Raw genomic sequence first — 22,222 nt, 5'->3', positions numbered from 1 at the left:
CATTTTGCATATGAACATTTACAGTCTAACTGCTGTAAAAAAAAAAAAGAAATCTTTCATGTACAGAATCTGTATCCTTATTTTTTTTTTTTTCATGAATAATATTGAACATTCAGAATATTTCCTGAGTTTTGAATTGATGTGACTAGGGCCACGAAAAAAGAGAGTGAGTGAGTGAGTGAGTGAGTGAGTGAGTGAAACAGAGTGCGATAGAGGTAGAGGGTGGAAAAGGTTGAGGTGGGTAAAGAGTAAAGAAAAGAGAGAGGGAGGGAGAGAGAGAGAGAGAGAGAGAGAGAGAGAGAGGTCGGGGAGAGACAGAAGGAAAAAACAGGAGAGGAGAAAGAGGGAGGGAGAGAGAGAGAGGCAGAAAGAGAGAAGGAAGAAGCTGCTGCTAGGTCCATAGAGGTTTTGATTCTGGGGCAGAGTGGATGCCCTTCCCGTTGTGAATGGACTGTAATACAAAAAGCAGTGTAACCACTGTGGAGGTTGTCGCTGTAGGTAGGGGAGGGGAAGGTGTAGCACCATCGTGAGAATTTGCAACCACTCTGTCGTGGTTAGACAAGAGAACCTGGAGAACAGTATTGCTACTGTTAAGACAACTGTAGTGTCAACCTTTACAAAAGACGATAAAAGACATAAATAAAAAACAAACAAACAAACAAACCAAAACAAAACAAAACTGTTTCATAGTACACTGGCAGAGGCTGACCAATTCAACTACCCTCAAGAGCGAGAGCAAGAGAGAGAGAGAGAGAGAGAGAGAAGGGGAAAGAGAGAGAGGGAAAGAGAAAGAGAGAGAGAGAGAGAGAGAGAGAGAGTCTGTGACAAAAGACAAGACTCAATTAAATAATAAAAACAAAACAAAGCAAAAGAAAACCGAAGGACAAAAAAAAAAAAAAAAAAGAAAAAAAAGAAGTGGACAACCATCGTCACTAAGTACTGTTGTCTTTTCTCGGCTGTTCGTCCGTCGTGCATTTATCTGTCATTTCCTGGCAGAAATCCATTGTCACCGTCTGGTTGCACTGTTCCGGGGAGAGCCCCGCCTCCAGATAGGCGGAGCTGGACTCCTGTCCCTCCCCTTCGTCGTTCCCGCCGGCCTCCGCTCCGTTTCCGGTGTTCCACGGCGCCGAGCCCGGCGGCCTGTCCGAGGGCCCCGGGGATTTGAGGAAGCCCGGTTCAGGAGTGGCAGACCCGGAGCGAGAGGTGAGGTCGATGCTGGTGGGGGCAGGGGGGGTGGTGTTGCTGGCAGTGGGGTTGGCAGGACGCAGTACTGGGGAGTAGTGGTGTAGAGACTGGACCTGCTCTGGACTTAACTGAACATCCCGACACACCTCTTGAGACAGGCAGGAGAAATTCTCCCAGAGTTCCCCCATACAGGCCTTTAGCTGGTTTCTCTCAGTCAAGAGCTTCTCCTTTTCAGATACCTATATAAACACACACACACACACACACACACACACATACACACACAGACACGCATATACACACATGTACACACACACATGAGCACACACACACACACATTAGGGCTATATAGAACACATGTTTTACTACACCATAATCTTCAGGCAGCTGTAATTTCTATATTTAATCTGGAACACAGGTATAGTCTGATATGATTTTTTGTCTGCCCATATGCAAGGATCTACTTTTTCGTACGTGTCTGATGAAATTCACACATAAAGGGTTAACATGTATATAGGGAGCAGGAAATCAGTACCAGAGCAACACTAAACCTGCTATGTAGGTCATCCTATAGCACTGCTCCTATAACACATGACACATTTTAATGCATGTGATCCAGTTATCAGACACAAGCAGTTCGGCTTTGTTCATTCAAAACAAACCCAGTCCTTCACTCACTCACTCACACTCCTGTCTTTAAGATGATCACTTGTGTTTACTAACACTGTGTTGTTTACTGGGCATAGGGCAGCCTGTGTTGGATATAGATTATGAAAATTTGGAGCGTCATGTATCTTCTTTATGAGGTGGTGAGGGGGTTGCACTGCGGTCGTGGAACTTCGCTATGGTCTCCATGGAGACCTTCATAAGATCATATCAGCTATGCTGACTGACATCAAAGAGAGTGTCTATCAGCTCTGTGTGTTCTCCCCAACACGCATGACGCAACACATCAAAAGGCTACCCGCTCCGCCTACACCACGGAAACAGTGTGGGGGCATGGTGATTGACAGGTTGCAGTGCTGCCATGGAAACTTGGTAGGCTGACTGTATTCTTCAGACGGACGCTTTAGTGATACTCTCTCTCTCTCTCTCTCTCTCTCTCTCTCTTTCTCATGGCTTTATTAAGTGGGATTTATATTGCTGATATTAAATTCTTTTCATCTCAGTTAGTTCAGCAAAATAATTCAAACTCAGTACATTAACAGGGAAATATTACAAATCAAGGAGATGAATTAGATTTCAATATATTCTCCTCACTAACTAAATCAGAACTGAATGATACATCGGTGGTTTTGTGAAAGCTCAAATTCAATATGTCAGTGAAAAGAGATGGCTGTGGTTAAAATACTGTAAAAATTCATTGGAGAGATCGGCAATATGAATCAACTCATTACAGTGAATGTTGAACAACATTTAATATGGTAAAGAATAAAGTGTAGATGTGAACATACACAGAGATGAGAGGGGCCTAAAATCTGTGTGTGTGTGTGTGTGTGTGTTTGTGTGTGTGAGAGTGTGTGTGTGTGTGTGAGAGTGTGTGTGTGTGTCTGAGTAGCGCACCAGTTTGCGGATTTCACACTCCAGGTTCAGGATACAGTCCAGTTTTCTTTTACGGCAGCGTTGGGCAGCGATTCGGTTTTTGCTGCGGCGACGGACATCGTGGATGAATTCCAGCTGTTCTGAGGTCAGTTTGTGCATTTTTACCATCATCTGGAAGTCATTCCGTGGAAGATTTGTGATTTGATCAACAGGAAAAGGAAGCTTCACCTATAAACAGAAACATTAATAAAAAAAAAAATTACAGTATCTCTTCACATGAGTACTAAGCTTATCTATGTCATTTGTGCTTGTGTAACTCAGCTACTCTGCTTGTATAAAGACAAAACCTGCAGATTATGAAACTACCACTAGATGGCGATAATGTACTATTTTAATCACACCTGTCCCTTACACGAAGCAGTTGAGCTGCTTTAACAAAAGAAAATCTCCCATATTTAGCCCCTAACCTTAGTTTAATGAGGGATAGAGGGAAAGGTGATAAGATAAAGAGAGTATCTCCCCATCTGTTACCATTTACAGGTACAAACAGTCAGTGACAGATTGTAGTAAAACAGCCGGTTACTCGCTCCCTGTTATGTTCCCTGCAGCTGATTTCAGGGGACTAAGTGCGTGTTAATTTATATGGTTAATATTCATAAGCTACGGGGCCAGCCAAAGCACATTTTGGACCAGTGTAAGACAAATGCACAAACGCACGTGCTCACGCACACACACACACAAGCACTCATCGATCTACAAACTACGCAAACATACACATCAGTAAACCAAACAGCTGACCCAACGAGGGTTTGACTGGTTCATTTGATGAAAACATCTAAAAAGCCAAAGCCTGCCCCTCTCTCTCTCTTGCTCTCTCTCTCACTAGCCTGTTTTCCATTCCCTCCGGTGTTGGCAATCACACCGATAAGCACATCATAGTTAGGTACTCCTCCAATATCAGCATGCACCAGGGAGCTGTAGCTGGAGGGAGAGTGAGCCCCGCATAGCAGAGAGGGGAAAAAACAGAGGGGGAGGCAGAGAGAGAGAGAGAGAGAGAGAGAGAGAGAGAGAGAGAAAAGAGACAGAAAGCTGAAGAAAGGATGCGAGAAGCTGCTGCCTCTCGAGTAAGAGAAGAACAAAGTCAAACAAGATGGAGAAGGATCTCTCTCTCTCTCTCTCTCGCTCTCTCTAGCTCTCTCTCTTTTTTTGCTCTCCCCACAACACATGCCCCGAAGAACCTACAGTTAACTGCCACGACAGGAGTTGACAGGCTCAGACCCATTCATTCCACATCCTACAGGTCACCCAAACAACACCAGTTTGCTCTTCTGAGGGTTACTGACCTAACCCTCCCTCACACACAGACACAGGTAGCGCAGAGACACCTCAGACCTTCTTCCGAGAAAAACCTGGACTGAAAAAAAAACAGTGGAAGAGGCTTGTCTGCAGAAGAGCCTTTTCCAGCTTAGGCTCACGCCGGTCGTGCGGTGGGACGTTGGAAGGGCCAAGGCTCACAGCTGGACTCTGGCTACTCTCTTTAACAGCATGCAAAGACATAAATAAGTAATGGACAGCGTTTTGACTGCCAAGCGCTGCCCACTCACCGCAGGGCTCCACAACTTTCAAAGAGGCAAACCAAACATTGGACTCATCAACATAACTTTACAAAAAAAATTAAAAAAAAAAAAAAATCCCTGAAATGTTAATGAAAGCAGTGAAAGGGAGAGTGGGTTTTTTTTTAGGCTAATCTTATTTTTCTTCTCCCTTTTTTTTTTCTATTGGCAGCTTTGACAACACTGATGTTTTGGGGTTTGCACCTTTTTTTCTTTTTTTTTTTAAGTGTGGCACTGAGCAGTGTCTCTAAAATGGTTTTTGTAAATTAGAGAAATTTTCCTCTTTGTTTGTACTCTGTTGTTCACACATAATATCAATGTCATTTTTAATGATGTCTTGCACATGAGACAAAGCCAGGGGGGAGAAAGTGTGTGAGAGAGAGAGAGAGAAAGAGAGAGAAAGAGAGAGAGAGAGAGAGAGAGAGAGAGAGAGTGTGTCTGTGTGTGTGTGTGTGTGTGTGTGTATGTAGCTGTAAAGGACCATAGAACAACTGCTCTTTCAGAAAGATCGAGCTTTCACTCATAGTCACTGTCAGGAGAAAAGCAAGAGGAGACAGCTACATCTCCTCAGTGACCTTCTCCCTCTGTCTTTCTCTTTCTCTCTCTCTCTCTCTCTCTCTCTGTCTCTATTTCTCCCTTTTTCTCGATCTTCTGTATGAGTGGGGTGTCTATATTTAGCTGCTCCACCAGGAGAACCAGTCCAGTAACAAGGCTGGGATGACAGAGTGAGCTCCGACGGCAGTCATAAATTCAGACCCTGCTCCGAATTCTCTCTCTCCCTCTCTCTCTCTCTCTCTCTCTCTCTCTCCCTCTCTTTCTATGGGTCATTATTCTGCAAATGGGACCAGAGCGAAAAGTAGGACTCATCTGTTACTGGGAACAGTGTGGTGTCTCTCACTCCCCACCCACTGAGCCAAGGCAAGGGCAACGGGTCCTGCGCTGGGACGTCGGGGAAGGGGGAATTATGGGAAGGTGACAGAGGACAGGAGAGGTCGGTAAGGTCACAGGTAGCCTACCTGTCTGAATACACCTGTGACTCTACGAAGGTGACATCTTTTCAAGGACAAACCAGTGAACACAGCTGCAAGTTACTAGACAATATCACACTGGGTTTCCACAATAACTAGACAATATCTTGGAAAAAAAAAATGACTGTCTGATAAATATCTGATATCTCATATGTGAGACCTTCCTCTGTCAAAGCTTATGGCGAGATTTAATAGTTGAAATAGCGGTTGCTTTCATGACTGTTGCCATGGCGGTGTTGCACGACAGCTGCATTAACAACCATGTCTCTTCAGGATGACCTAATCATCAACCATTACCTCTCTCCCTGATACCATCTCAGTTATTCCTGACCCTGCCAACAAATCAGATCGCATCCACACATTGCACTAATGAGTCGTGGAAGCACACAGATTAGATAACGCTATCAAGAGCCTCCATTAGTTATTCTTTTTTCTCTCTCTCTCTCCCCCCCCTCTCTCTCTCTGTCTGTCTCTCTCTCTTTTTCTTTCTTTCTTTCTTTCTTTCTCTCTCTCTTTGGTCCAAGCCTGCCATTATAACTGGGGCACTCCATGGGGGTTGAGTTAAAACGCCACAGGGTTTGAGTAATGGGGTGAGCTATATCTGCACACCCGTGTGTGTGTGTGTGTGGAGGCTTTAGACAAGCTCTAATGGACGGATGGACCTGTCTTTATTCGCTGCAGGGGGCTCCTGCTCTGCCGGTGCGTGTGTGCGCGTGTGTATTTGTGTAGTAGTTCTGCTAGTAGTTGTAATAGACGTAATGGTTGCTGAAGCAGTTATTTTGGGCCTGTGTGCGTACATGGGGGCGTATTGATGTGTGTTGTAGTCGTAGTACTAGTAGTAGTAGTAGAAGTAGTAGCTGTTGAGGCAGTTATTTTAGGCTTCTGTCATGTGTGTGTGTGTGTGTGTGTGTGTGTGTGTGTGTGTGTGTGTGTTTGTGTGTGTGTGTGTGTGTGTGGTGTGGGTGTGTGTGTGGGTGTGCGTGTGAGTGTGTGTTTGTATATGTGGGTGTGGGTGTGGGGGCGTGTGGGTGTGGTGTGGGTACGAGTCGTGTGTGGTGTGGGTGTGTTCGTGTGTGTTTCCGTGTGTGTGTGTGTGCAATGCTGTAGTAGTAATATTAGATGCATGTGTTGAATGTGACACTATCCATGCTCTGAATAGGTATTTGGTAGGACGAATCTTTTCAGGGATATCAGATCAACCTGTCCCTACCCCTGGGTTAGGAAATACTCCTTCTGAGAGACCGCCATGTAACAGCTCTTGTCCACGACACATCACTCTATCACTGTGTTCATCAGAGATTTGATTGGCTAAATCAGGTAGGCTGGAGTAGCCCTGCGCAACATACACAACGTCCCTGCAGAAGAAAAATGGCCTTTTCTCAGTCATTCCTCAACACACACTTTCACTATGTCTGTAGGATTCTGATATATCTTCATCAACTTCTACTTCTCCCTCTCAGGGGCTATGTAGTCCGGCTTAAACTGATCGACCCTGAGCGTCATCTTGACGTCAAAGCTGAAGAGTGATGATTCTTAACCATACGAGGCTCCGCGCTTTTGTTTTTGGTTAGCAGACCCTCAGTTTCAGAAGAACACACACCCTTCTTTCTAAAGTACTCACACCCTCCATCTGTGTTGAAAGCATATTCAGAGATAGCCAAAACAATTTTTTTACATTTGAGGACCTGCCTGTTGACTATGCATTATATATATCATATAGGGGAATATGACACGCAATTCAATAAACAACAATAAACAACATGCTGTAAAATGCAATGCTGCTATTATACCTGAAAACCAGCTTCACTTTAAACCTGGGGCTAGGGAATTGTGTCATATTTATAATGTCCTGGATGGCGGAGGACAAGGAAACGACTTGCTTGAAAAACAGTGAGCGTACCAATTTGTTTGAGTTTTCGTTGTTTAATCCTCAGTCAATTTTGCTACGTTTTTTTTTTTTTTCTTTTTTTTTTTTAACATTACTTTCTGTTTTGCCTCCAAATTTTCTGCTGATATTTGTGGAATTATTTCTTATGTCAATAAACGTGTCAGTGTTTCCTTATTCTCGGCACTTTTGGATGTACTGAAGTGTGCTGACTTCCTCCTTCAGACGGAGCAACACTGTGGGAGACTGGAAAACCTGAAGGACCACGTCACTACGTACAATATAGTGCATTTTATGGGCAGCATAGGTGTAATGAACAGCAGAAACACACAGACATTAGTATCATACAATCAGTCTTTCACAACAACTCTCACCCTTTGAAACCAAATAAAAAATACATACATGCCTTTAACACGCTTGGCACACATTACGTTCTCCAAACCCGAGCGATGTGCGGTTTTTAAAGTTTACCAATACGGCGCTTGACAAATAAGAATCAGACCACAAGATTTTCATATTGAGAGAGCCACAGACAGCTTTTTTTTCACATACAACTAGGACAACCGAAGTATTATTGGCTCGTTCTCTTCGTTTCCTGCCAATGAAAATGTTCACCGAGAGGTTAACATTTCACGAGACGCGAGACAAAAAAAAAAAGAAAAAAGATCTTAACGATTCTCTCAATGAAGCTGTGATTAATACTTTAACTAGTGACTGGGGATTGCCTTTCACAGACAGTCAAAGAGACAGTGGAAACAAAAAAAAAAGGTCTACAGAGATCTCCATTTGTGATACTGGAAGGAGTGATGAAAAGGTCAAATCGTCTTTCAGCAGCGTTACAAGGGAAATATCACCATCAATCTCATTTTTCACCTCTACGAACCTCTTTCACCTCCTGCCTACAGCAATGGTGGGTCCTGACCGGATTCTAGAAGTGTGATTGTTTTTGTGTTTGCTAAATTCTTGACTTGGAGGCACTCTCGACATGTCACACATGTTATAACGATATCATACAGCACAGATTACACTCTAGATTTGGGTGTCACCCTTAAAACTAGGTGTTGTTAATGTGGTGTAACCGATACTTTGTGTGATTCATACAGTCCCTGTCAAAACCTGGGGCAGGGAACAACTCAGAGAGTCCTCATATGACTCGAGGTACCTTGAATGACTATGTCCAGCCCTTGCTGAGATTAGGCTACAGTTAAACAACTTCCTTCCTCAGCTGAATTCATTGTTTCCAGTGCCTGGACACAGCTGTAACTATTTTTAAATGGTTCAGCTCTCTCACAGAGGGATTGCCGTGTACTAAGCAAACACATAGAGGCACTGTTAACCTTTCTGCCCGGACCCACCGTCTGCACAGGCATCTCACTCAGGGGTGTCTATGTATGTATTTGAGGGATTCAGTTTGAGGGGTGTATAACAGAGGAAAGAGGTAGCATTCTAGCTATGTAGAGAATAGGTTTATGTTTACCAAAAAATGGGACCATTTGGCTCGTAGGTGTGCTGATTATGTAAATACATCTTTATCTCTTTTGTGACGGGTTTAATCTGAAAAATGAGTGTTGGTGACAGCTGGAAATGAAGCAAAAGTTTTATGAGAAAAAAGACAGGCTTGTTCCTAATGAATTAGTAATGCACTCGCAATGCACTCATAACTCATTCCCCCACTTGTCTGGAGTAACACCTGAGAGAGACAGAGAGAGACAGGGAAACGGAGAGACAACGAGAGAGTGAGACAGAGAAGGACTGCAGGAGGGATTGAGCATGTTTCTCTGCGGTCAGGAGAGATTTGTTTTGTTAGGATTTACAGGGAGAATAAGTTTTTTCCTTATAAGAATAACACAACGAGAAGAAAATGAATGATTCCTAAAGTAGGTGTTTTTTTTTTTTTTTATGTTGCCACTAGACCCAATAAATCAATCCCATGATAAATTACAACTAGGCATTCAGAAGCCAATGAAAAACTCTATAAATCAACAGCTGTGAGCGTGTGCGTGCGTGTGTGTGTTTGTGAGTGTGAATGCGCGTGCGTGCGGGTGTGTGTGTGCATGCGTGCGCATGGATGTGTGGCAGATGCTTGAGAGGTAATAATTACACATTAACGCTATGTGTGTTTATCTAGCTGCTTTGTTTGTACAGAGAAGCTGAAGAGTTTCTCCCCCTTTGGAGCCTCAGTCCTGACGTAGGCTCGCACACTACATAAAACGGGAGGGACCGGCTTGAAGAAGCCCGTCGTCATGACAACGCACCAGTTTCCTGCCTTCAGCTTCTGCTCTTAACTCAAGGTTTCACCCATCTCTCAGAAACCAAGAGGCGAGTCTTTTCATTCTTCCGTTCCTCACAATACCCTGCATATTTCCAGAGACTGCTGACTAAAATCAAAACCCAAATATGTTCAACATTTCACTTACATTGAGACATTTCCATGACCGTCAGACATAAGCCTTACAAGTCATATTCTCTCTCTCACATTCTCTGATCTTATATACGATTGGCTTGTTTCTCTCGGTTTCTGTTTGTCCAAATTGTCTATAAGATGTGTTGCAGTCTGTAGCTTTTCACTGATCCCCTCAAAGTAAACAAGTTGTTGCATTAGGGGATGTCTGGCCAGGTGGATTAGAAGGTAATTAGAGGATAATTAGAGGATTGGCCGCTCATCCATTAGTGTCAGCAGCCTCTGTCTACACATGTCAAATGGAGCTCCCTCCGTCCATTCACATCAAAACTAATAAGATACGTGTCTGTTATGATGGCATATGATGTAACCATATGCTGCAGCGAACATTACCTGAGAGAAGTTATGTAAGAATTCAATCTATCCTAACGTGACCCAACAAACACACACACACACATCTTCTGTAATCACAGGGATGACCTTGTGACATAACCTATGAATATCTGTCCAGTAGTAGAGTTCCTCTCTGTCTGTATATAGAGACTGAATATGCATATCTGTAGGATTACATTAGACATTGGCTCTGTGCCATACCTAAGTGTTCAAAGTGGGTTAAGAATATTCCGGTTCTTTTTTCCCCTCTCTCCCTCTCTCTCTTCCCTGACCTCCCCTGGATGTAAGGATGAGTCTAAGAAGCCCAGTGCTATACGTCCCCACAACTAACCAATCACAGCTCTCTACGAGCCAACGCCCCCTATATTAGTCATGCAGCCTGTGAGCATAGTGAGTAACAGTCTGCTCACTTTGCCTAATGATTTGTCAGGCTGTTGGCATTAAAGAAATATCTCCCCAGATTTATAACAGCACAGTAAAACCCACGCTGCCTTTACTACAAATTGCTTGTCATCTGTGGCCTTGTTTTTCCCATTCATTTACATCATGCCTTGTAATGAAGGAGTTAAGATACCCAGTCAGACCTGTCTCTGCAGCTGAAACGCTACAAAACGCTAGATGTAAAAGATGTGAAACAGGTTTTAAAGGACTTACCCCTTTATCCTGCACATGGCACGACTCGCTGTCTCCTTCTGAGAAGGATCCTGACTCGTCACTCGAGTTGGTTCCGTATGACTGCTCACACTTGATCTTGGGTCGGACCTGGCTGAAGAGGGCGTCGGTCCCTCCACTGGGTTCCTGCGGATCGGCCGTGAGGCAACGTGTGACATTGGAACACGGCGAGGAGGAGAATTCAAACTGCGGTAGGCTGCAGGGGGAACCCCCGCTACCATCCTCTGCGTAGGAGTAGGACGAGCAGGAACTGGAGGTGCGGGTACGGGTTTCAGAGGGTGGCGAACGCGGGCAAACCTTGATTGGCACTGGGCAGCTGGTGTTGGGCCGTGAGCGGCACAGGAGTGGCGGTTCGGCAGCCGAGGCAGCGCTGGGTGAGTAGGTCTGGGAGCTGGGCAGTGATTGGCTGGCTCCAGCCCACAGGCCCTTTGGTGTGTGCTCCGATAAGTCCTTTTCCAGTGAATTTCCGCCCGGGTAGGAATGCGCCGGTGTTCCCAGACGATCGCAGGCCCCTGAGGAAAAGATGACACTACGGCGGTCCAGTTCCGCCTCCTGCTTGCAGACCCCGTCACAGGACGGAGACTTCAAAGAGAGCCCCTCCTGGAAACCGTCCCCATCTTTTGGGAAGGCGACAGGCAGGCCGTGCTCACCGGTCAGAGGCCTGTAGTCTTTTTTGTGGTCTCCCTGAGTGGTTGCTTTTTCTTGGCCACAAACAAGTCTGTTGGTGAGTAGCTGCTGTGAAGTGTTGGGCAGGTCCATGCCCTTCTTGAAGAGCACGCGCAAACAGGTCGGTGACTTGCTGCTCTTAGGTCGCGCCCCATCGACCGCCATGGGACTGTGTTCGCGTCCGTCCAGTTCCATTTCTGTGACTCTGTCCTTGCTCCTGCCATCCTGCTCATCTCCAGACAAACACAGCGAGACAGTCTCATCATCTCCACGTGGTTCCTGCTTGATCTGGGTCACCATTGGCCTATCAGTCTCCTTGAATGTGCTTGGAAACCCTGAGGTACTGCTGTATGAGGAGGTGTCATTATTGTGCTTGTTGCAGGCCCACTGGTACTTCCTGTACTTTGGGCAACGTGGGAGGTCTGAGGCGCCGTGGCGCTCGAAGTCCAGACGCCCGTCCTCAAAATCGTTTGGGACGGACACCGCTAGCCGATCCTCGTCCGGTCTCCGAAGGGAGCCAAGAGTGTCGGAGCGTCGCCTGGCTCGGGGGGAGGTGACTCTGGCTGTTTCCGACTGCATGCTCTCGTCCTCAGAGTGGTTTCCCTCCGTGGCCATCTTGCGACAAAGCAACAGGCCATCCTCCTCGCTGCGTAGCTGTGCCTGCAGGAAACGGAAGCAGGAGTCCTCCAGGTTGTGCATGCGCAGGAATTCGGCGCAGCGGATGACCTCCTGGATGTTTTCTCTGCTGAGCAGCAGCTTAGCCGTGTAGGCAAACTGCAACAATGGGGCGAATCCCCGGGCAGTGACCTGCCGACAGAAAAAAAGAGAAACAGGGAAATTGCCAGCATTAGAATCAGCACACGCTTTGTTCCCAGCATATGGAGTGTGCTGAGACAAACCGACAGCTCCAGTGACCATAAACAAACACTGCAAAGTACCCGCTAATCTCTTATTGGGTCAGCATTGAATGTTCTATACAGAGAGAAATAAAGAGGGTAGGGGTGTAGAACAGCAGAGTCACTCTAGTAACAATAACTTCTGTGACATTCCAACCGGACCGCCCTAGAATGCCCCCTCAGTTGGGCTTGCAGCCCCTGTCATGTCTTGATGATGCGTGTCTCAGTTACAGTCACGGGGCCATCTGTGCCCGTCTGCTGTACTCTCTCACTCTCAGCATGGATCTCTTGCCTTTCTGGGGATCGCTAGGTGAGGTGTATGCAAAGCCTAACTGTTGCTAAGTACAAGACTTAACCTCCACGCAGCCCTGCGGTGTGAGATGAGGGAGAGGAAAGCCCCCCCCCCATTTGGATGTAATAATGGATAATTAGGTAAACTCCTGAGCCGGCAGGAGCTAGGTTCTCCCCTCAGCATGTCTTACTACTGAGAGCAACCACCAACCTTGCAGTTTCACACCAGTGTCTGGAATTTGCACTCAAGGGTGCAAAACACTGCTTGAGAATAGTAAAACACAAACTCAACTCTGCATAGCGAGCAATACCAAGCGAACAGTTCTGAGACTTCTCAATCGGCGCGGCTAAGGCAGAACCGTCGCTGAAGCCACACACAGCGTTAGGTGTGCTCGCTGACGCATTACAATGGTTTAACTTTGATCCCGGCTACCATTGTTCAGTCTACAAAGCCTCCACTCACAGCCGGAATGATGTAAAGTCCTCAACAGCACGACTTAGCTGGTGCTCACAGACATCGAGAACGAGAAGAACAATGTGTTTTTAATGAGCAGGGAGAAAAGCCCCGTTTAATGAATGTTTGCATCTATTGTTGGGGCAAAAAAAACACAACACAAAGCGAATCTCCCTGGGTATAATGATATTCACCATGTTTCCAAAACACAAGACCCAGAAGCTTCTACCAGAGTCAGTGCCAGGCACCCTGCTAGTAAACCTAAATTCCTCCCTCTGAAATCAGGCTCTGAAACCACAGAATTTGCTCTGTGGATTTTTCCATTTGGAAAAACAGCCAGGCTGTGTGTACAGTTAAGAACCAAACACAACCAGAGCATCAACAACCTTGAGGTCACTTGAGTCATTCTAAGAACAATAATTCCATATACTGTTGATTATAGAAAGGAGAAAAGCATGAAACCAGAAGGACATTGCACATTGTATGCAACACAAACCCCAAGCCACAATTTCAGACATTACACCACAACATCTGCAGACTGTCTTCAACTACCAGATGATTGAAATAAAAAAGCAACTGCAAAAATGAAAAACAACAATTCATCTTTTCTTTCTTAGGATGAACACACACTTATACTCAAGTGTTTCCTCTGAAAATCATATAAAACTCATATAACGTTGCTGAATTCTGCAGCGTAAGGTGTACAAGTACGTTCTTTGTTCATTGCTTTTCAACCCTGCTGATAATACTGATATGGTCTATCTGCTATCTACACCATGGAAAGAAACTTCATTGGTGCCTATGTGTGCATTATTAAGGAAATTTGAAAATCTAGGTCAAATAACCACTAAAATACCTTAATGTTGTGGAAAGGTGTAGCTGGCTAAGCCTTATCTGTGAATTTTGAGTCTGACAGAATACCCATGAACCTCTGTAGACAAATACCAATGACAAGGTTATACGGGGTCATATGCATCCCAGAGTTCCTCTAGGAGGCTTCAGTCTCAGCCTCCGTCTATCATTCCCTCTGTCTTGCTCCTCACAGCCACTTGCTCTCTCTTTCTCTGGGCCATGCTCAAGCCACAGACAATACACACAACAGCTCTAATCGGTCACTGTTGAGAGAGGAAGCTGCTGACTCGTAATCTCTGTGGGGGGATGGTGTGAGCGTGAGTGTGTGTGTGTGTGTGTGTGTGTGTGCGTACCGAATGGGGGGATGGGAGAGGCTCTGAATGTACGTGGATGCACATCCATAAGTGAGAGCAAGAAGGAGAAGGAGATGGAGATGGAGAGACAGAAAAAAAAAGAAAGAATACAAGAAAGGACAAACAGTGAAGAGGGAAAGAGAAAGAAAAAAGAAGGCCACTGTAAAACCTGAGACACCAAGGGAGTGGTCTCTGGTAAGACAAAGACAGAAGGTGGGAAATGAAGGGAAAGAGAAAGAAAGGAGGATATAGTGAAACAGACTCTATAATACAGCGTGTACCAGGGTGCAGTTCACCAAGCATGTGTCTGCCCCATGGCCTGCATTCATCTGATCTCCCACTGGAGGAGTGGGTCAGATCCAGCCAGACATCTTTAGAGGTGAAAGCAGAGTGGTTAGGTTTACAGAGAGAGAGTGAGAGAGAGAGAGAGAGAGAGAGAGAGAGCCAGGGTGATGGGCTTGACAAACAGCCTGGGCTGGGGGGGGGGGGGAGAAAAGTGCTGAGCGCATGCTGGATCTATTTTCAGCTTGCATCAGCAGCTGCAGCCTGCAGGAGCGCATCTTTACGTGTGCCCTATGCCATATGTGATTACTCCAGCTTCACTCACTCACTCACTCTCTCTCTCTCTCTCTCTCTCTCTCTCTCCATACCAGCACAGAGGGAACTAATGAACACAGGAAAGAGAAAGAGAGAGAGAGAGAGAGAGGGGGAGAGAGAGAGAGAGAGAGAGAGAGAGAGAGAGAGGCAGGCAGACAGAGGCAGAAGCTGTGTCAGTGGGGGATGCAAAAAGGGTATAGAGGGAGGGATCAGAGGGGCAAGAGAGAGTAAGAGGGAGACAAAGACATCGAAATGAAAGGAGCAAACTGGTGAGCAAGCGCGCGAGAGAGAGGGAGAGAGAGAGAGAGATAGAGAGAGAGAGAGGCGGAACGGAGACAAAGAAACTAGGGTTGAGCCACCAAGGAAAAAGGGAAGGAAAGAGATTGATAGATAAAATAAAGAAAAGAAAAGAAAAAGATAATGCAAGGCAAGAGGAGGAGAAAATAAAACACAGTCCACAGTCATTAGTGGACTGGGCTTTGACACATGAAACATTTCAACAGTTAGCGCCACTTATTGTATAGAATAAAGACAAAGGGACAAATTAATCACAGTGACAGATCTGGGCCACTTTATGCTAATGTCTACCGCTGGACCTGCTCTCTTTCTCTGTTCCCCGTCTGCTCAAGCCATATCATTACAGCACAGGAAATCATATGAGCACGAGATCACAGATCCTGACAATTCACAAGCCCCACATTTGGGAAATCTGCCAAAAAATCCCTACACAAACAGGTCACGGAACGTCGTTTCCCTCTCCTCCCTCCCGATTCTCATTTTCTCTCCCTCTCCCTCTCAATCTCCCACTCTCTCTCTCTCTCTCTCTCCCTCTCATGGAACTCTCTGGTCGTACATCGGCCTTTCGCCTCTCTGTAGTAGAGACAGCTAATTTATGCAAATGCACTCCAGCAAATTCCTGCATGTCATGAATCTTAATGAGGCAAAGGCAAGCATGACAATGGAGTGCTTTCCAGTGTATGAAAAATGCACCACCTCGACTGGAGACGGGACGACTATAGTATCAAATTTGCTGACTAACCTGACATTAACCTTGTGCTTCAGACACAAACAATGTACTGGCTGCCTCATGAACAGCTGTGGGAATATGATTTAAACTCACAGCAAGGCAAAAGAGAAAAAAGAGCGCAACACAGCCATTCCAGAATATTCTACCTCTAAAAGCTCTAGACCTTAAGCGCGTGTACGACCACTTGTGAGCTTTTGTGTGTAATTAGATAACGTGTTTTTATGGTAGGGATGAGTTATATGCTTCTACACTAGACTGCTACATATGTATGTATGTGCACACACACACACACACACACACACACACACACAGTAACAAAGATGAGTATGTTGCTTAGTCGTTAGTTAGTAAAACCCTCTCTACGGTAATGGATTAAATCAGATACTGTTCTTCCTAATCCTCTCTAGAGTGCAGATTATTGTACAAGACGAGACAGCAAGGAGGTCACAACCCCGAGTGTTTACAGGAAAGACCTTTCTGCCTTAACACTGAAAACCATTAAGAGAAAGGAGAGTCAGCCACTAGACAGAAGGCCTTCAATCCTCCATAAGGACAACACCGTGTACAAGAACTGTTTACAGACACACACAAAAAAAGGGATACAGGTTGCTTCCGCATTGTACTTCAGTTTTTTGAAGTTGGAAAGGGAATGCAGTACCACTGCTTCGGGTTTCTTCACCTTCACAAACGAACAGATAAATACGTGATGTTGTATCAGCAACATATATTACGCAGAGAATTTGGTATAGAATTAAACAGATATTAGCACAAAATATTGTGCTCGCCCATTGGATTTCTCACGGTCAGGTTATGTGATTCGCCCCTCTACTATGGAGAAAAAAAAAGACAAAGATTTTGCAGTATTATTCAATTTCTTGTACCCTCAGGCAGAGGGGAGAGATCCGTTCATCTTTTCTCAGTGTGCTGGGGTGACTGGATGCTATGGGTGGATTTGCTGGCACACACCATTAAAAAAGACCCCTTACGTTCAATACACAGCACATTTAACAGCAGGACCACCAGGACAAATCACCACTCCTTCCCTCTCTCTTTTTCTCTCCCTTCATCTCGTCTCTTCCACCTCCCAACCCCCACCCCCTTCCCCAAAGCTCCAGCTGAGAGAAGACAGGAGCGAACGACAGAACTGCAAGCTCGTGCCATCTGTCTAATAAGCTGTAAATGTGTGATAGTCTCCTAGTTGGTCTGAAGTGTTTGTGTCATCTCTGCCTGCTGCCGTAGCCGCTTACACGCTGCCGCGATCGTTAGGCATATTCGGCCAGAGCTGGGTCCCGATCCAGTAAGCTGCCAAATGGTAGCGACGGCATCTGTGATATTCTGAGGCGTCAGCTAACACTCACCAAAACTGCTGGTGGCTCACCTTTCTGTTTTTGCGGGTCACTGCTTTGCCAACGCTCTCAACTCTAGTTACCAAGCATTGGAAATCATCTCAATACCGAGCCATTTGCTTCAGGCCGAATCCGCTCCATCATAGTTTACTATGGAGACACTCACCAGGGCGTTGATGAAATGCTTATTGAAGGGGTGTTTAAAGAAAGCTGGAACTAAAGTTTACATATTTTACAGCTCCATGGGAGGAAAGGTCAACTCAACTCATCATAACTAATCTAGCACATCATAAAGGTCAAAATATCACACGAATGTTGAACAGGTAGCCTCAAACTCGAGTGTTTAGGGCTGGACAACAAAGACACAAAAGGCTGCAGAGAGGGAAAATGATGTCATAGAGGAAGCCGCGGAACTTAACACAAGAGCAAAAACAATGTTCGGGTTTTCGCTGAAATCATTGGAAGCCTTGGCTCCAAAGGGGCAGTGGTTACTTCCTTGACGACCTTGGAATGTCCCCTCCCTCAGTTATTATGCTCTGAGGAATTGGAACGCTGTAGGCAGGAGGTGGTTTGAGGTCTTCTTGCTGATTCACAGCAATGATTTAGCGAGCCTAACGTCTTTTTTTTTTTTGTTTTTTTTTACTTGGGTGAGGGAGGGCATTTGAGGAGCTACTGGAGGTCTGGCCATCAAGGAACAGCATCTGGAGTCAATCAGAGCTCACCGAGAGCTTTCAAACGCTGCATTAAAACTCCACTCCAGCTACACAGACCTCAGCAAAGAAATAAGCAACTAAAGGACAGGGCCTATACTTCAAAGTTTCAAGAAGGTAATGAACACATGGGAGAACTGAACGCATAAATCAAATGAGGTCAGACATTAAAAAGTGAAATATTTAACTAATGGCTATGCAGACAAATGTATGAGTAATGTGGCCTCAACTGAGTCGTAAAATTAATCTGCTGCACGTTAAATATGATGCTAATTACGACCATTAAATAAATTACGTTTTCTATTGGAAGTGGAGCACCACTGTGGGCGTTTGGTAAATTCCTGTCATACCTAATGCCATTTGCTCTAAGTCTTGTCTGTCTGCAACAGAACTTCATAAAGGTCCTCCTATTGAATCAGATACAGCTTACTTAGAGTTTCATCATATGTCAGAGGGTCTAAGTGATCAGATCTGCATTGGTCCTGTCGTAACCTAAATAACGTCAGTCTTGCCCATGGCACAAACCCTTCCTCTCAGGCTGCTTTTGTTTCCATTCCTCCCAGTACCGTACGTCAACGCGGTAAATTATGCGAAACAACCTATCAATACATCCGCCTTTGTGCCTTCAGCGAACTACGTGATGAAGAATAATGTTTCGACACCACTGTTCTTCTCACCATACAAAAAAAGCGCCAACAAACGCTCAGTTTCCTCATCCTTTGTTGGAGGGGGAAGACAGGACATTTTTGTTCTTTTTCATGATCTGATTTCTAACAAAGGCCTGATTAACAGGCTAGCCCTTTGCCGTGGCAACGAGCAGAGAATAAAATAGGTGATGTCACCAACCCGATGCAGCCCCTTCGACTTGAGAATAACAAGGTCAACTGGGAGGAATGGAGGGAGGGGAAGGAGGGGTCATGGAGGGGGTGAGGGGGGGGGGGGGGGGGGGGGGGGGGGGAGACAAAGAAGGGAGGGGTGGTCTTTGTTTCACATTTCATCTGCACTGCGATTTTTTTTTTCCTTCTTTTTTTTCTCCCTCTCTCTCACACAACTATTAAAAGCCCCCTGACCAGTAGCACTGGATGACACATAGGGGCGACGTTAAGTAAAGCTGAACCTCAATAGGGTTCTGGTGGTATGCACACCCTGATGTTGTGGAATTTAAGAACGGTGGATGCTCCTCACACCAGCCAAAAACCTGACTCTTAGCTACCAGTCTGAGAGAGAGAGAGAGAGCAAGCGAGAGTGAGAGAGAGCGAGAGAGGGAGAGCGAGAGAGAGAGAGAGAGAGAGAGAGAGAATGTACACCTAAAGCTACAAAGGAGAAAAGAACGGGTTATGCCGTCATTGAATTATGTTACCACTGTGAAGGAATCTGGCAAATGGCGTCTTGTGTGTAGTGTCTTTTAATCATTTCCTGACAGCAGACACTTTTCACTCCAGGCCTTGATTCCTCTGTATTTTAACCCTGCTTTATGTTTATAATGCCACAAATGCACTGAGGTATTCTAATCTAACACATGCTTTGTAAGAAAATGCTATAGCGGTTCATTGATCATACAGTATTAATGTTGAACACTAGATAATGGCACAGATTTGTGCTGTGACTTGAGAGATGCTCTCTCCCTTCATTAGAAAAACCAATGAAAGAGAAAAAAAAAAGGGAGGCACACACTCGTGCTTCTAGCTGGAGTAACACGCTTTTTTTTTTTTCTTCTGAGATGAAAAGCGCAGACAGATTTTCCAGGTTTTCCATGAGAATTGTCACTCTGCCTGGAGTTCACATTCACACCTGAGTGGCTCAGCAGGTGGTGAATAATTAATGCAAAGAAGAAGTGAAAAAAGTGAATGAAAAGTATTTGGTTTTGGCATCCGGAGCCTAGTCCCTTGGGCATCTCTCTGAGTATGGGGGTGGGGAAAGGGGAGATTGTAACATCTCGTTCTGCACAGGAAAAACTAAAAATGGAGACATCTTAAAAGGAATTTCTTCACAGTGAGCATAGACAGTTCCTATACGACAGTGTCCTACACTATATCTATGTGAACTGCTTTGTGCCCCAGTTATGTGTATGTTTATGTATGTGTGTGTGTGTGTGTGTGTGTGTGTTTTGTGCATGCATGTATGTGTGTGTGTGTGTGCGCGCGCGTGTGTTTATGAGAGTGTGAGCAGCTGGAAGCGAGATGCACTTTTCTGTGTGTTGCGGCACTGGGATAGTGTCAGTCACAGAGCGGAGCGTTAGATGAGTGCCGAAGGACACATGCTAATTGGTGATTATAGTCCTGTTAGCTCTTAGCATGGCAGACGCTGCCGCTCTTCACAGATCAAATGAACTCCTCTCATTATACTTCCATACCAATAAAAGCAAGCACTACACTTACACACAACTGAGACGAGTGACAGCGTGTGACTCGGTAATCTGGAAAAGGCCGACCATAGCGCCGCTATGGTAACACACACATACACACTCGCGGAACAAGGAGGAAAGGAAAAAGTAACACAAAGCAAAAGGGGTTGTTTCTTGTGGACCTTGTTGCATTAAATGTGTTCTCTGAAGCATTACAATATATTTTTTTTCTATGACCATTAAGCAAGGCAAAGGGAAAAATAACATTATACTGAATCATTTCTTCTTCATAAAAATAAGGCATGAAGGAATACATGAGTGTTTAACATGCTGACACATTAGCGATTGTTGTGAGTGTGTATGGTGAAATTTTTTAGACATGCTGCGCATCTAGTGCTATATGTGAGTATGTATGTTTATATATGTGTATGTATGCATGCACAGATATATGTATGTATATTCACGTAAGTATGTATGCATGTACGTATGCGTATATATATGTATGTATGAATGTACGTATATATGTAAGTATAGATAGGTGTATATTTCAGTATGTATTCATGTACGCATGTGTGTATGTATACGTGTATGTATGAATGTATAAATGTATGTGTGTATGTATACATGTATTTAATCCATACCTCCTCAGGTAGACTGACCACCAGTTCATTTTCGGCAGGGCCGACAAGCGCCTGTAGGAAGTACTCGCTGCATGCGGCCAGCACGGCACGGTGGCCACGAAACTCTTTGCCCTCCACCAGGACGGTCACATCGCAGAGGATGTCCTGTTTGCGCTGGTCGTTCAGGCACAGGAGGATATTGGTACAGTGAACCGTCGACTCATACACGTACATGGGGGCCTCCAACGTCTCATCCGCGGACATACCGCTCACACCCTGTGAATAATAAAAAAAACAGCACACACACACACACGCAGGGGTCAGTTTACAATCAGAGTAGGGATACAACAACAGGCTGACATCGGGAGAACACGCATGCATATACACACACACACTCGCGCAAACACACACTGCTAGAGCAGCATGATTCAACATTCTCTCTGTGCCCGCCTCCACACAGTCATGGTAGCGTAACGAGTAAATAAATACCCTCCCACACACTCACACTCTCTCTCTCTTTCACACACACTTACACACACACACACAGACTTACTCTGTCATTTTAAGAGCTCCCACTCATACATACACACTCACACACTCCCTCAAAGAGCAAACAAAAACACACAACCTCCTACACACTCCTACACATCAGCTCACGGAAGCAAAGACACACACGCGCGCGCACACACACACACAATGATGCACACATGTACGATTTGCCACATACTCCCACATAACCAAATACAGATTAACACAGAATCACAGAATCTCACACAGATCCACTGACAGTTGAATTGTTTGGTGGCTGCAGAAAACAGTCAGTGTAAACACCACTTAGACACACTTTATAATACGAATAAACATGAACCTTAATATGGAAAAGAGAAGATAGCACTCACACCCCACTTCCCTGTGAGTTCACACACTGCTGAGTTAAGCAATGCATTCTTTAGAGACGCACTTATCTGACTCTCACAAGCTCTTCCAACCTCTATATTTACATTTTTTCCCATTTAAACCCTTTTCCAATCACTTCAAAAAATATTATTCAAATGCATTTAATCTGATTTGAGGCATGAGTAGAATGACAGCAGCAGCAGTTTCGAAAAAGTGAAGAGCCTTCTGGCGAATTGACAAATTGATGTTTTTTCCTCTTTCGCTCCACGCTCAGTCCATCTTTCCTAGAGTAGCGACGACGGCTGAATAGGAAGATGACTGTGAATGAAATCTAGTACAAAAGATGAAAGCAGGGACTTAATGCCTCTCTTGAGGAATTTCATTTTGCAGCTTTGGCAGGGTTACTCCTACTCTCCTACTCCAAAAATCTTGGCAGTGCCAAACCAACGT

General features: G+C 45.1%; 1 protein-coding gene across 1 annotated transcript; it reads right to left on the bottom strand.

The window, feature by feature from the left end:
- Window positions 1-932: 932 nt before the first annotated feature.
- On the bottom strand, window positions 933-21,145 carry bach2b (BACH transcriptional regulator 2b). The gene is made up of 5 exons (XM_030782715.1): window positions 20,897-21,145; window positions 10,702-12,192; window positions 7,183-7,188; window positions 2,749-2,955; window positions 933-1,424 (listed from the first exon to the last, which is right to left on the bottom strand). Exons 1-5 carry the CDS (start codon window positions 21,137-21,139, stop codon window positions 933-935), a joined length of 2,439 nt encoding a protein of 812 aa, XP_030638575.1. The 5' UTR covers window positions 21,140-21,145.
- Window positions 21,146-22,222: the final 1,077 nt, after the last annotated feature.

This window comes from Chanos chanos, chromosome 8, assembly GCF_902362185.1.
Source record: "Chanos chanos chromosome 8, fChaCha1.1, whole genome shotgun sequence".
Lineage (NCBI taxonomy): Eukaryota > Metazoa > Chordata > Actinopteri > Gonorynchiformes > Chanidae > Chanos > Chanos chanos.
The sequence above is the reverse complement of the archived record's forward strand: the minus strand, read 5'-3'. Positions and strand labels throughout refer to the sequence as shown.